At 38.2% G+C, this 15,686-nt stretch overlaps 1 protein-coding gene across 5 annotated transcripts in view; it reads left to right on the forward strand.

Moving 5' to 3' along the window:
* Positions 1-15,686, forward strand: part of LOC149318843 (ankyrin-3-like) — a 287,610-nt gene that overhangs the window by 216,761 nt on the left and 55,163 nt on the right. For all 5 annotated transcript variants that reach the window (XM_089510546.1, XM_089510547.1, XM_089510548.1 and 2 more), the window contains 2 exons: positions 6,910-7,134; positions 14,037-14,191. In XM_089510546.1, the coding sequence (XP_089366672.1) occupies positions 6,910-7,134; positions 14,037-14,191 (380 nt within the window). The remainder of the gene's footprint in view (positions 1-6,909; positions 7,135-14,036; positions 14,192-15,686) is intronic.

The raw sequence follows: 15,686 nt of genomic DNA on the forward strand, positions 1-15,686 counted from the left end.
TATAAGATTTAGAGGAATTTATTCCAAGAAAACAAGACATGTCAGCCCCTAGCCTGTAAGTAGTCATGGACTGTATTTAACTTTGTGGAAGAGGAGGGAGGCCCAGTAAGAAAGGATATTTGGAATTGGATCCCAGGGGTGTTGGTGTAATTCACATGCTTGGCTGACACAGCCTACAGCGTATTAAAATAGATAAATGCAGTTGCATTTAAAAGAGTGCAGCTCATGTTACACTAGTGGAGAAGGGAGCAACAACAAAGGGGTGTTGCTTTAAAGGTTAAAACATGCAGATTCTTACTGTATGGGAAGTATATTTGCAGCCTTAAAATGACCATCATCATTAGAGTCTCAAAAAAGGTTAATCCTTTTATGGGTATTGGGAAATTGGAGAGATGTGATAGCAAGCAAAAACACTAATTTCCCAAAGCTTTTTACCATTGTCTAACCCACTGAATTATTAATTTACTAGAATGCAAGTGCTGCAGCTTTTAATAACTCATCTCCTTCTTGCAAATGGCTGCCTTAGCTATGAAAGCAATACACATACCAGCCATGAACATAGATATTGGTCATATCAAATGAGCACACATAGGCCCTTATCACATGAGGCACTTACTGCACCGGAATCGTGGCCCAAACGCTTCAGAAGTGTGGAGGTGGTCACACTTCTCAAACGTCAATGAGGCATTTCACTGTTCTTCTGTCGATGAATCATTCGTGGAGAAGCCATTTTTGTAATAATGGAAGATCCTGTTATTACAGAAATGGCAGCTCCACAAACGATTCGTCGACAGGAGAAGAGCAAAACGCACTTGAGACGGGCGACTGGTGATCCCACCTCTGCACTTCTGAAGCGTTTGGCCCACGATTGTAGTACAGTAAGTGCTTCATATGATAAGGTCCATAGAGGCTACATGCTAATGCTGCATTTAGTGACACCCATGTTGTTTGCATGAATCAGATCAGTTGTTCTCTTCTAGAACATGCTGGTTTCTAATGCAAAAAAATAATAATACTTTTTTCCTGTTTGCCTTTGTACCTGTTAATTTGTATGACAACTACAAGGAAGCAGCTGAGTTTTAATCCTTTAGGAGTAATTTAAAAAGGTGAATGCTTTAGAAATAAAATAAGAGAATCAGTTAATGGGGTCAAGATGCATTTGCCAGTTTTCTATCAAATGAAAAGTGAATGAGTATAACCTTTGATTGATTGCTGAAGCTGTACACGCATATCTGTTAGTAAAGTGCTATTGAGCTCAATGTGGCTCATTTCTACATAGATTTTCAAAGGCTTTCACTTTGAATTCCTGTGTATATATTTAGTAAACTCACTAAAATGAATATACTCCACCTCTAGCATAGCTGCGAGGATTTCATAAACTTTCTCTGTTGACTGTATTGTTTATTGTCAGTGACTGATCTTAATTATAGGCTATTTGAAATATGCTGGCTTCAAACCATGGTTTGTAGTATTGTCTTATTTTGATAAAACCTAGTTAAACTTAGAAAGCCTGCATGGTATAGTGGTTTGAGCATTGGACTATGACTCTGGAGGTCAGGGTTCAATTCCCTACTCGGCCATGAAACCCATTGGGTGACCTTGGGCAAGCCACATGCTCTCGGCCTCAGGAGAAAGCAGTGGCAAACCTCCTTTGAACAAATCTTGGCAAGAAACCCCTTAGGGTTGCCATAAGTCAGAAACAACTTGAATGTACACAACAAGAAGAACAACAAAGTTAAAATTAACTCTAGTTTAAGTTTTAGTATAACATTGAATTGTGATTAATTGAAACTGGAAACAAAATGAAAGAGGTGGCTAGAATAAGCCATCATTTATTATGATGTCTAAATTTTGAAATGTGTGAATCTTTAAAGATCAAATTCATTGATACTCTCCAAATGCCACCTCAAATCTGTTCCAACTTAATTCTGTATCACATTGTGAGGTGTTTTCCACACACAGAAATGGGTACATATTACCATGTGCTTTTTCAGCATGAACAGATTTTGTGTGTGCATTTTCCCCTATTAGCTACAGCTTGTTTGTATACATTTTTTCACACTTAACACGTATTTCCAATTCATTTCTATCAGTCACATTAAAACCTCATAAATATGCTGATTTCCAACTGTAAATTACACTTGCGGTCTGTGGTTGCAAGTTGGGTGCTTTGTTTAGATTTGTAAATCTGATAAATTTCTCACCCGTCTCTAAATTTTGAACTCAGATTTATTTTTTTCTCTCTATTCCAATTTGGCTTTCTATTAGATATTGCAGCAGAAATGAAGTGATAGGGCAAGCTGTACCCTCCCCACCATTCATTATACATTGATTTTGCTCAGTTTACCAAAAATGTGCCACATAAACTCTTGGGCTATTTGGCTTTAATTTTTCTTAGTTATTTACAGTCAATAGAAAGTGAAATGAAAATAGAGAGATTATGGTACAGAAAGTGAACATTGTCATACAAGTAGCTCTTCAGGCATGTAATCTTACAAACACTTGTACTCTTGGATCTCACACAATCAATGTCCAGTTGCTTCTGATTCATTGCATTCATTGCAGAATCCAGCAGATATGGGCATTATGATGTTGAGTTTTAGAGATATTTAATTGATGTGACAATATCTCAAATGCAAGGCTTTTTTTAAATCAAAAGAAAAAAGGTTATCATATGAAAGGTAATGGTTGCTTTTCTCCATGCATATGAGCATAATTGAGATTCAGAGCATGATGTATTACCTCTGTCAGCTATGGGATAGTTGTATGAAGTAGTAATAAACTTTAAATAAGCATATTAATTGGTGATGATTTTAAATACAGAGAAATGTATATTATGTCTTACAGGACTTGAATTTTTAAAATTCAAGTCCTGTAAACATACAGGACAGGAAATATCTCCCACCCTCCAAGATCAAACTGAAATGCTTTGCTTTTATTCTTATTTTGCCTTTGCTTATGATCAACATTTTCTCTTGCTTGCTTCTAATTATCTCACATTATTTTTTTTTTCCAATTTGCTTTTTCTAAATTATTTTGCAGCTATTCCTCTCCACTTCCCCAATATGATTCAAGGTGATGATAATGTCTGTGACCCCCTATTATTTTTTTTATATGTTTATCTCCTTTCTCACAGTTTAATGTCTCTAGATGTGTTTAGTGCATCTGATTTGTTCCCAGTCCTTTCCACCCTGTATTGTAGACATTCCACATTTTTAGCTTTTAGCATTGTGTTTTAGAAGTTGTTCTGTAGCTCACATCATTACCCTGAAAATAATATAGATAATCATCAACAACTAATTGTATTCATATAGAGTGTGCATGATATGTTTGAAAACATAATGATGGTAACATATATATATATAAGAGTACTATTTTTATTGGTATGTTGCTTTATAAAAAACAAAAATCTGCACAAAGAACCTTTTATTTTTGACTAATTACTAGGGTGTTGTATTCCTGCTAGTTACAGATGAATTTGCCACTGATGTGCTACGCGTGAGAGCACTGTAACATCTTACAACCATATTCACAGGTTTGACAAACAGTGTAAAATAAGCACATGGTTGGGCAGTGAGCTTGTACCCATCTTACTCCTGCATACCCAAAATGTTCATGAAAAGTATCTTTAGGACTGTTGTATTATTTATGCATTGGTATTTATGAGAATCATGGAATAAAAGAAAGTCACTTGGTAAATGTAAACATTTTAGTCACCACTAACGGGCACATCTATGTGGAAGATAGACTTTTACATTGTAAGACTTGCTGGTGGGGATGTACTACAACTGTGTTGCAACCCCTATCAGTGAGGGATAGGTGGTCCAGTATCTGAAATGGAGAGAGTTATTACCTGTGTGCATGGAACAAAGTGAATATAAAGTTGCAAATATAAATGTGAAGGCAAGCAGAAGGGGAAAAGCATGATATTGGAGTGTCTAGAATCATTCTCATATCTAGACATATGCTCATGTACCAAAAGATCCAGCAACCCAAATTACAAAGGAGCACATAACAGTGGGGAGTGTTCATGTAAAGCTAAGCCATAGTTAGTTTCTTCTGCTGGAAAGAGTCTTCATCCAAGAGAAAATGTCCATTAATCTGAATAAGTTTCTTCCATTAGAGGTAGACAACCTCAGTTTAGATTAGGGGTTGGCAACAGTTGTGAATTAATAATCCCTAGTGAATTTAGCAGGGCCCTGTCCCCATCACTCCATTCCACCCCCCAAAAGATTTTTGCCTCCAAATACCCCACCACCACCAAGCACCCTATAATAGGCAGTTTCACCATGTGCTTGGAACTCTCTGGGCCATTTTAGGAAGCTGATTTCTGGGTTACTTCCTGTTGGAAAAGGGCTTCCTCTGAGCCTAAAACCGTGTCTCACAATCCTAAAAGGGCATTTAAAAGTTTAAAAAATGGAGGCTGTCAGTGGCAACAAAAATGGTCCAGTGGGGGGTGGGGGTGACACATGAAGATGATGGGACACACTTTTCCCATTCCTGCTTTTACACCAGCCCTGACATGAGCCTAGGTTCAGAAGAAATTACTGTATATACTCATGTATAAGTCTAGAAATTTTAGTCAAAAAATTGACCCCAAAAACCAGAGTAGACTTATCCATGGGTCAATGTTAGTATTGTACTTTAACTCTTATTTTTAAAAAGGAACTATCCCCTATTGAAAGGCAAGAGTATAATGTCCTGGAAGCACTGACCCACCTCTATTCTCTCATCCATCCACTCTTTGTTGTGAGCATAAACAGTTATGCCTGCTAGAATAGTGTAAGTTCTTTGGCATTGTTTTCCTTTGTTTCATCCTTCAGATCCTTTGTTACATGGCCCTACATTTTCCCCTCAATTTATACACAGATCATATCAAAATCCATAATTTTGCCCCAAAACCTGCCCTCGACTTATAAATGGGGTCAACCTATATAGTTGAGAATATACGGTACTTCATTTCTTTGGTTTTTCCCATGAATCCAGCCACTAGTCCTTAGCTAAGTGGAACACATTCATGAAATGGCAAACCACTGAGAGGTGTAACAAGAGTTCCTTGTCCACTTACCATCTGTGATCAAGGCCTTTGTGCACTTGCTTAATAGCTTAAGCCTTTGTACTTTAGTGCCAGTATTTCCATTCTTTAGCAGTTGGCCGAATGCCACCCAGCTTTCAAGAGAATTCCAGTGAATTTTCCAGGAGCCTGTCCATGAACACCTACTTGCTTTGCCAGTGGATGCAATCTGTGCTTTGCCAGGATTACAGGGATGAAGAGTCTTGTATATGTGTTGGATCAGACAGATGGCACTGAGAATTTTCCAGTGCTGCTGACAAGCCAATTGCCCTTTATACCTATAGTGAAAGAAGATGAGAGATAATTTTCTTGCCTAAAACCAGAACTTGGCCATGCTGACTGGAGAGATTCTGGGAGCTTCAGTCCCAAAAAGAAACTTTTCCAAAGTCTGTTCAAGTCTAATGTTAGTTTACAGAGTATATTTGTTGACTTTCATATAATCAAGATGACAGTGGACAGATTTAATGTGTCTCAGTCAGTTCTCCCTAGAGTATTGTTTTGCCCCTGATATTAGTTAATGAATGTTAATAGGTGTAAAACATGTGCAAAAGATATTGCTAGTTTGTATGTGAATACGGAAGAGGTGAACTTGGCTCCCATAACCTTTCTCCCAGTCCTCTTGCATTTATGATCCAGTCGCTGCTGCAGATAGACAAGAGGCCCTCTTTCCGCTGACTAATATCAGTAGCACAGCTTTCTCTAGGTATCTCAGAAACAGAAGTGGTATGCTAAGCTATTTGGCCAGTGCCTCCTGTCAAGCTGGCATCTGTAACAAATAAAGCTTTTAGCCCATAGAAACAGCCACTCTGAGTGGGGCAGACCTATATAAGATCCCATTTAAATCCAAGTTGAGTAGCACTGTACAATTGCCATTGCTGAGCAGATATATTCTGTCTTCAGCTGAGGTCTAGAAGTGAGCTTGCCCTTTATTACTGATGGGTCCTTAGTGGCTTTCACGGGTGTTCCATAACATACTGTCAAGGCTTGGAAAAGTTATTTTTGGACCCCAATTCCTTAAATCCCCCACCAGCAAGGCGATCCTGGGTGTTGCAGTCCAAAGGGTAAGTTTACCACACACTGCACCACAACATTAGGACAAAGAATGTAGATTCTACTTCTAAAACCTTTTTTGGCAATCTCTTCTACTCTGTCCTTGAAAGACCAAAACAGTACTAAAATAATTCTAAGGGTTTTGTGGAATAAAATTCTAAATTACCAACATAATTCTGTTTTGCATGTCCGAGTTGCTTTTTGAAAGACATGGTGCTACACATTATTTAACACTGCAGTGTTGCTGATGTATTGCATGAATAATACATTGGTAGTTTATAGTAGACACAGGTATGCATGTTAACCATAGTAGTTTTGACTATGCTGTTGTATTCAACATAGTCATTTTGACTAATATTTATCTAGCTCACAATCAAACTTTGTGTACATGATTGTGCCTAGTATATATCATAGAAGGAGAAGTCATGGTAAGAATGACATTTTATACCCATTGTTGGGGAGGTGGGTATTATGAAGCTATGATAGCATAATCCCACAGATGTTTACTGTGAGGTAGAGCTTCCTGGGTTCCATTATGGTTGCTTCCAGGTAAGTGAGTACTGAAGCACAGCCTTAGGCTTTATGAGACTGATATCTGCATAGTGATATGTAGAACTGTGCTATATGTACTGTGGTTTTTAAAGTAAGCTTTCTTCTCATTAGTTTCATTGCAATGAGTTGATTCAGTCAATATTTTTGAAAGGTATATAGTGCCCCTCTATATGTATATATTCAATATCTGATAGCATTTTCTTCTTGTTCCTCTCTCCCCCTTCTCTCTACAGTTTTCTGGTTAGTTTTATGGTTGATGCACGTGGGGGTTCAATGAGGGGCAGCCGTCACCATGGCATGAGGATCATTATTCCACCACGTAAATGCACAGCACCCACCCGCATCACTTGCCGTTTGGTAAAGAGGCACAAACTGGCCAGCCCTCCGCCAATGGTTGAAGGAGAAGGATTGGCTAGTAGACTAGTAGAAATGGGGCCTTCAGGTGCACAGTTCTTAGGGTGAGTTCTGTGACTTATATTATTGGCTTTCATATTGCATGTGTAAATCCCCCCCCCCTTTTCCCTTTGGATCCATGTGCTTCCTGTTGGAACAATTTGAACATTAGAGGTAGGCCTCTTTTTCATTACTAAATAAACTGAGATTTGTAATTTTATCCTGTGTAGAATTTCCATGATCTGAAGAAGAGATTTACCCACAGAAATACTTCATATTTTAGAGGAGGAAAATAACAAATCCAAGTCTTCTCTGACCACTTTTGATAGAAGTCAAAGGGAGATCCATAGATGTATACAATGACAACTTTATGAAGTGCAAACAACAAATGCCCAGCATCCACTGATGACTAAATGTCATTGATTTATGATATTACTTTATTAAAAACTACTTCCTCATCCTTAATAGCTGCATGTCTGCACTGAGAGAACAATGGACAACTAAATGTGCATTTTATAGCTGTTATATTAACCATTTACTAACACAAATGCCAACTAGCAGACATTTTTCAAGGCTAACACCAGGGCAAACAATCCACTATGATGTGGATACATCAATATATACTTCTTTAATTAATATTACAAATCATTACCATACATGGTCCCTAGCCGAAAGTTCTGTCGGGAATGACAGCTTGTTCCTAATTTCCCCTCTTGTTTTTCTTCCTGCTGCATGGATGTTATTCAGTAAACTGCACCTTCCTACCAATCCTCCCCCTCTAAATGAGGGTGAGAGCATGGTTAGCCGAATCCTGCAGCTTGGGCCTCAAGGAACAAAATTTATTGGGTAGGATTTTTATAAGAAAAGATATCAAATGTCTGTAGTTTTTTCTTTAATTCTTTTTGGTTCTGACTTGCTTTAATTTTTTATTTTTATTTCATTTTTCATTTTGTGTTTTTTTCATCCCCATTTTTAAGTTAACGACAACAGCAACAACAGCAAAACCAAAAAGCTTTCAGATGATTTAACCGTCACTGAAAGAAAAGTCATAGTGGCTTGATTTTATTCTAGTGCGGCTCCTGTAAAATTGATCTTGTGCTTCTAGGCATGTTAAATTCACTGCAAGCATTTCTGCTTTCATAACCTCTGTGCTTTTTTTCCTAATTTTTCAAACAGATTTTAACTGCATTGACTATACATTAAAAAAAAAAACAGCAACACCACACATATGGTGACAGTCCTTTTGATTTCAGTCTTGTTGGTAGAGAAGGTATTTACATGGTTTTGGAATCAGTTTATGGCAGGGATAGCATCACCAAAATTGAACAATTCCAACAAATGGTGTGGGGTTTTTTTGTAAAAACAGGGGTGGCCAACTACAAGTCTTAGGCAGTGCTGCCCAAAATCTCCCATGGAACCATGTGGTGGTTATCACAATGTGAAGATCAGTAAGGATGGCCAGGTGTCCCTGTAAAGTGATGGTCTTCAATACTGATCTTTCCCAACAATGTGCCAACACAGGGGTAAACTCATAAATCATGTATGATAGTGGCAAGGTTTTAACTGGACTACAGGACAATCCTAAAGCATGTGAAAAACCACACTGCTAATGATACTCTTTTTTGCTATACTTAATACATTTTTATATTTAAAAAAAAACACCCTTCTTATTACTTGTGTGTCTCTTTGATTTGAGTTTGAGTAACTTCAGCCAGCTGGTTTGTTCTTTGCACCACCTGTGAGCAGACTCTCTGTAGAACAGGGGTTGAGGTACATTGGCCACTATGGAACCTAGGTGGGCTGCTCTATCTGCTGCCCTGCCCCTCGGGGTTTTTTGTTTTGTTTTTTGAAAAAAATCTCTTTTCATTTTTTAAGTTAAAAAATGAACCAGAGGGCAAATTTCTCCACTTTCCTGGGTTCCTTTGTCTGTTTTAAGTCCAGGAGTAGCTTTCATTGAACCAATTATGAAAATGGAATTTGAGTAGTTAAAATCAGATTCCATCCTCACCTCAAATTCAGGAGTGCTTGGGAGCCTTTAAAATGGTTTTGAGGGCTGCAACTGGCCCATGAGTGACACTTGGCCCACCTTTGTTGTGGAACAGTAAAAAGCAGGAACAATCTCCCTGTTACATTGACAATTTTCACTCCTTACCCCCTACACTAAAGTATAGGCCCAATGCATGGATGAGTGTCTCTTTGGTTCCTGTTGTTCTCAGAGTTTGCCTCTGCACTTCATTTCTGGATGCCACTAAAATCTAATGTCTTTCGTGAAATGCCTAGGAGTGGCAGTTTGGCCATCCCTGTGACCAGAATTGGTCCTGTTTATTAAAATTCAATAAATGATCTGGTTGAATAAGAGTGGTGAAAACACTATTGTAAATGAATTATGTTTTAGGTTGCAAAACAAAACATGAATGTGGACTATATATCTATATATATTTATATTACAAAATAATCAGAGAATTATAATATTCATACTTTAAAATCTTTACTATTTTGACTGCCTGCATTCAAGTGAAGTTTAATGTAGCATGTTGTTCCCAGTCCTGTGTTCAATACCTGTTTAATACCTTCTCTGTGAGTATTGTTTATATTCATGAAAAAAACTGTGTGAGTCTTATACAGAGAGACAGTATCTGATATATTCACCTGCAAAGATTGTATTCCAGAGATAGTTTTCAAGTGTTGAGAGTTGTGAGTAAAGATGAGGCAAGCAAGTGGAATTGGAGATATCCATCTCCTTTTGAGATGTTGGAACAAATCCCCAAACATAGTACTGAAATAACAATTGACAGTCTGCAGAAATAAACAAAACCCATAATTTATCAGTGCTAAACACTTTTTACTCCATGGATGTTTTTAAGTCATATGTGTAATATGTGCATTGAAATCAATGGGCTGTATGAGTGATTAAATTAACTGGATTTGTCTGTTAAAAACTAATACTGCAATCTGTTTTTGATTCTCATTCATAATGGAAAAATTCAAAGAACTGGACAAAACCCATACTTGCTCCTAGTTAATGCCAGTTGCTTGCTGTTTGATGTTTACATGGCCAAGTTCTATGTACATACAAAATATGACAAGTTGTTCTTGTACTTCTTCTTCCATATATGTATATGCATATGTATATGCATGTGTATGTGCATGTGCATATGCATATATAATAGAGCACAGCTATGTACAACCTCTGTGGGAAATTAACGATACTGTCTGCTTAAGTGTCTTAAAAGGTGCAGAATCTGTAACTGCTTATGTTTCTGTGATGAAATCCCTCAAATGCTTTCTTTGCCTGTGAGCAAAAACAGTGTCCATCTTGTTAAGGAATGGCATGGAAAACAAAGACTTGAACCTATTGTATTTCCCCCACACAAACCAGTCAAAATTATGCATTTGTAATTCTGGCCTGAAGGCACACAGTCAGGTAACTTTATGTACACTTGTTTTAATAAGATGGAGATGTGTTGCCATTATTTTCCAATGTGAATACAGCTGTAGAGATTCATTGTCCTGCCGCAAATATGTACAATTCAGGACCCAAGTTAAGCTGGATATAGCTCAATAGATTTCAGCACATCACTCAAAGTTGCTTATATGGGACAATACATGCATTTGGAGCAGTGGGTCACCTAAGTGTTTCTGGTGTTTGGGAGACCAAAGACTGTGGGCCCAAGAAACTGTTAAGTCATCTCTATCTGGAAAAGGTAATCCAGGAAATTAGAGGCTGGCATGGTTAATAATTCTTGTCAGCAGCTGCCCTTATAAATGTAGTATTTCTACTGTGTATATTCATGTATAAGTCTAGAAATTTTAAAAATTGACCCAAAAAAACTGAGTCTACTTATCCATGGGTCAATGTAAGTACTGTAGCTTAACTCTTATTTAAAAGAAGGAACCATCCCCAAGTGAAAAGCAAAAGTATAATCTGCCCTGGAAGCACTGACCCCCCCCCCCATTCTCTCATCCATCCAGCCCTAAGAGTAAGCACAAAGAGTTATGTCTGCTGGAATTTTGTAAGTTCTTTGACATTTTGCTTTGCTTCATCCTTCAGATCCTTTGCTATATGCCCCTGAGCTTTATCCTCGACCTATCCACGGGTCAAAGCAAAATCCATAATTTTGTGCTCTCAATTTATAGATGTGGTCGACTTACAGTTGAGTGTATACAATAGTTTCTAAACTATGAAAACCTGCTTCATTGCAAACTTTTGTTTGAATCTATCCACAATTAATATTAACATACTGTCATCTTCAGAAAGAGAAAAGGTTCTGGATTCATTTGTCAGAGAAGGAAATAACTTCTGAGCTGACAGATCACTCTTGGACAAGATCATATTAAGTTTTGAAACAGTAAAATATTCCACTGACAAGAGTTATTTCAGATTGCCTTGCATTGGCCTCCAAGCAGAAGCAGACTCTATTGAGAGCTACCTGATTCTTTAATGTTTATCGCTCTTCAATCCTTGGTGCCAAGGCACAGTGGGAGGGTGGCTTGGGAAAATGGCTGTGCCTTTTCAACACAAAATAGCAATCCATCACCCACCCACCCCCCCGTCCATAATTCCTTGGTTCTGTGGAATCAAACAGATACAGGTATTAAAGGAACAGGCATCTGTCAACAGAGCTAGTTGATGTTAGGAAAGCCTCTCTCCTTGTCTGGTAGCAACCTGCAAGTGTAGTGCATAGCCTGGGTTCCTGCTGCTACTGCAACCACTCATGTAAGGAGATATTGGATACCTTCCTGGTGGGAATGGTAAGGATGTCAAGCTGCTTGGAACAATAAAGCAGGTCCTAGATTAAATCCCAGGCATATCCAGTTAAATAACCAAGATGATAGGCCTGGAACCCTGGACAGGTGCTCCCAGTCAGGCCAGACAATACTATGCTAGATGGACAAATAGCATGATCTGGTAAATGCCTTGTGTAATGTTACATCTACATAAAACTACTGTTTTGTTGCAACAGAATGAAGCAAACTTTCAGTTCCACTGTTTTCTACTTATATACACAAAGTTCTTCAAAAATCAAATTAAATAGCTTTCCTAATACTTTCTGCATCATCTCTGGAACCTGGGGTGGTTCTTTGTCCATACGATGAAGCTGACATAAAGACATTCTGACTTGCAGATGTTTACATACATAAGGTTAAATTTACTATGGCTCATATCTGATCAATATCTAGCATAATTCCTTCCTTAGAAAACACCCAGAAGTCACACAAAAGAAGGTAGAGGAAGGTGGATACCCAAGCACTGGGGCTCAATACCCAGTTATTCAGGAGAGAACTTCTTTGAATTCAGTGGGACTGGATTCTAAGTAAAGACTGTTATTATTTTTTAATATTAGGCTGTGTTTGTTTTTCTTTGCAATATTTCCTTTACATGAAAGTTTTCATCTCAGTGTTATAATAGACAATAGTGTTATGTTTTCCATCTAAGTCAACGTAAAAGTCTCATGTCAGAAAATTGTAGTTGTGGGTTTTCCCCCCCTTCAAACCTGACTGTGTCTCTTCTGCATCTTAGAATCTAATTCCGTCTTTGCCTATGCTGGTGCATTGCCCACTGATACTGATTAAAGGGCTGTGTGTATTCTGTGATTCTGTGCAAGGGCAGAAAAAAGCAGATAGTGCTATTGGGTGCATTCAGTTTCTTAAGATTCCCAGTGCTTCTTCCCCCTCCCCTCCTTTTTAAAAAAAGTTGTCTCTAGACCTTGTGGCTATGAGAAAGGGATTGATATTGTATAAGTAATAAGATCTCCCATGGTTAGGGAATGGAGTTTTAAGCCTTTTTATATCTGTACCTTGTTGCCATCCTACTCAACATTAAAAGATTTATATTAGACTAAAGGAGAAGAAGTATGAAAATCCCCACAACTTGGGAAAGTAGTTTTTCCTGGTAATGCATATGAAATAACTTAAATACAAAATATTTTTTGTATTTTCTTTTTCTTTTTTGAAATCTGAGCATACCTGCAGCCCAAAGTAAATAATGTTAATGTATTCAGAGGCATAGTTGTGTTAGTCTGGAGTATCAGTACACAAAGTGATCCTTTTGAGACTGATTGAGTAACAGATGTTGTAGCATGAGCTTTCATACACTTGGTCTACTTCCTCAGCTGCATAGAGTGAACTGTTGCCCATTCATCTGAGGAAGTAGTCCACAAAAGCTTGTTACAATGTCTTTTGCTCTGTTAGTCTCAGAGGTGCTACAAGATCCCTTTGCATAAGGGACTCATACAGATACACAACCATATATATATATATATATATATATATATATATATATATATAGGGTTGTGTATCTGTATGAGTATGAGAGAAAATGAGATAAGGGAGAAAGAGAAATTGTGCTCATGTCTCCAAAAACAAGACAAAGGTTTGTTCAATAAGATTTCTAACAATGAGGTTCTGTGGATCTGGGCACTATATTCTCCTTCCCATGACAAGCAGAAGTAGAGTGGACTAGACAAACTGACTCAGCTTAGCCAAATTAATTTAATTTACATAACTTATATCAGTTGCAATATTCAGCTATTCTTTTTACAGAGTTTAAATTCTTTTTAAACAGCAGAACTTTGACCTTAAAAAGTGTTGAGTACACACAGCCCTGAACGCACATGGCACTGTGTATGCATAGCCAAGCACAGGATCGGCTTGCCTGCTGAAACCCTTTCTTTTTATTTGCATATATGTATTTTTGTAATTTTTGTTTTTGTGAAAATTGGCATATGTCAGCACTCCTGTTCGTGCTTATCTCAGTGTGTAATTGGAGTGGATCACTGAAAACAGTCACTTGCAATTTGAATTGGAAAGGGTTTTGTAGCTTTGCCAGTTATTAACCATTTTCCTCCTATAAGCGTGCTTGTTAACTGTATGACAAATAGAGAACTGTGAGCAGGGATGTTTAGCAATCTGAAAAATGCATGTACAATATCAATTGCTTCTTCCTCTTTTCTTTTCTTTGGTGTAGCCCCGTCATTGTGGAAATCCCTCATTTTGGATCAATGCGAGGAAAGGAAAGAGAACTGATTGTGCTTCGAAGTGAAAATGGAGAAACTTGGAAAGAACATCAGTATGACAGCAGGCATGAAAATCTCACAGAAATACTCAATGGCATGAATGAAGGTAAGTATGTACCCTTAAAACTTTGGTCAGTGCAAATCTGGACTGCTGGAGAAATGGCAGTTCGGAAATGTGTCATTTTATTTATTTATTTATTTATTTTACAAAACCTTTATTAGAACAAATAATGTATGAGAATTGTATAGTCATGAAGGGGTTTCTTTTGCATTCTGTGAGCAGAAATAGAAAGCTAACATTGACTTTGATTTCTGCAAAGTTCTCATTTTAAATGAAGAGTGACTTTCCAAATGTTGACATGCGTATCAAGAAGAGAACAAGATCCATATTATGGCTAACATACTGTCACATGGCATAAAACTTTGTCTCACTCTGTTCATTAGGGCGAAAAAATGAAATGCACAGATATAGGATGGGGGACACCTGGCTTAAGGAGACAACATGTGAAAGGGATCTAGGAGTCCAAGTAGACCACAAGTTAAACATGAGTCAACAGTGCGATGTGGCAGCTAACAAGGCCAATGCGATTTTAGGCTGTATCAATAGAAGTATAGTGTCTAGATCAAGGGAAGTAATAGTGCCACTATATTCTGCTCTGGTCAGGCCCCACCTGGAATATTGTATCCAGTTCTGGGAGTCACAATTCAAAAAGGACATTGAGAAACTGGAGCGTGTCCAAAGGAGGGCGACTAAAATGGTGAAAGATCTGGAAACCATGCCCTATGAGGAATGCCTTAGGGAGCTGGGAATGTTTAGCCTGGAGAAAAGAAGGTTAAGAGGTGATATGATAGCCCTGTTTAAATATTTGAAGGGATGTCATATTGAGGAGGGAGCAAGCTTGTTTTCTGCTGCTCCAGAGACTAGGACCCGGAGCAATGGATGCAAGCTCCAGGAAAAGAGATTCCACCTCAACATTAGGAAGAACTTCCTGACAGTAAGGGCTGTTCGACAGTGGAACACACTTCCTAGGAGTGTAGTGGGGTCTCCCTCCTTGGAGGTCTTCAAACGGAGGCTGGATGGCCATCTGTCAGGGATGCTTTGATCTGGATTTCCTGCATGGCAGGGGGTTGGACTGGATGGCCCTTGTGGTCTCTTCCAACTCTATGATTCTATGATTCATTACCTGCATCTAGTAGGCTGGATGTTAACTTTTCTCTGAGTGCCAAGTTCCCCACTAATTTCATTCAGTAGAAAAACTATTCAAGTTTTTCCAATGGAGAACAATTTCCAAACATGCAGACACACATAAGAAAACTATCAGTTCCTTACAGCTTGAGATTGAAAGCAGACCTGTTGTTGGAATATGCTTTATTGTTTGCTTACTGATATAGCTTACCACAAAGAGAGCCAGTGTGATGTAGTGTCTGAATATTCATTGGACTATGACCCTGGAGATTAGGGTTTGAATCCCTGTTTGGCCATGGAAACCAACTGGGTGAGGGACCTTGAGCATGTCCCATGCTCTCAGCCTCAGGGGAAGGCAATGGAAAACCACCTCTGAAGAAATCTTGCCAAGAATTCCCTGTGATGAGGTTGCCTT

The sequence above is a fragment of the Sceloporus occidentalis genome, unplaced genomic scaffold, assembly GCF_023333645.1.
Source record: "Sceloporus occidentalis isolate IW3139 unplaced genomic scaffold, rSceOcc1.0.p SCAF_2, whole genome shotgun sequence".
Taxonomy (NCBI): Eukaryota; Metazoa; Chordata; class Lepidosauria; order Squamata; family Phrynosomatidae; genus Sceloporus; species Sceloporus occidentalis.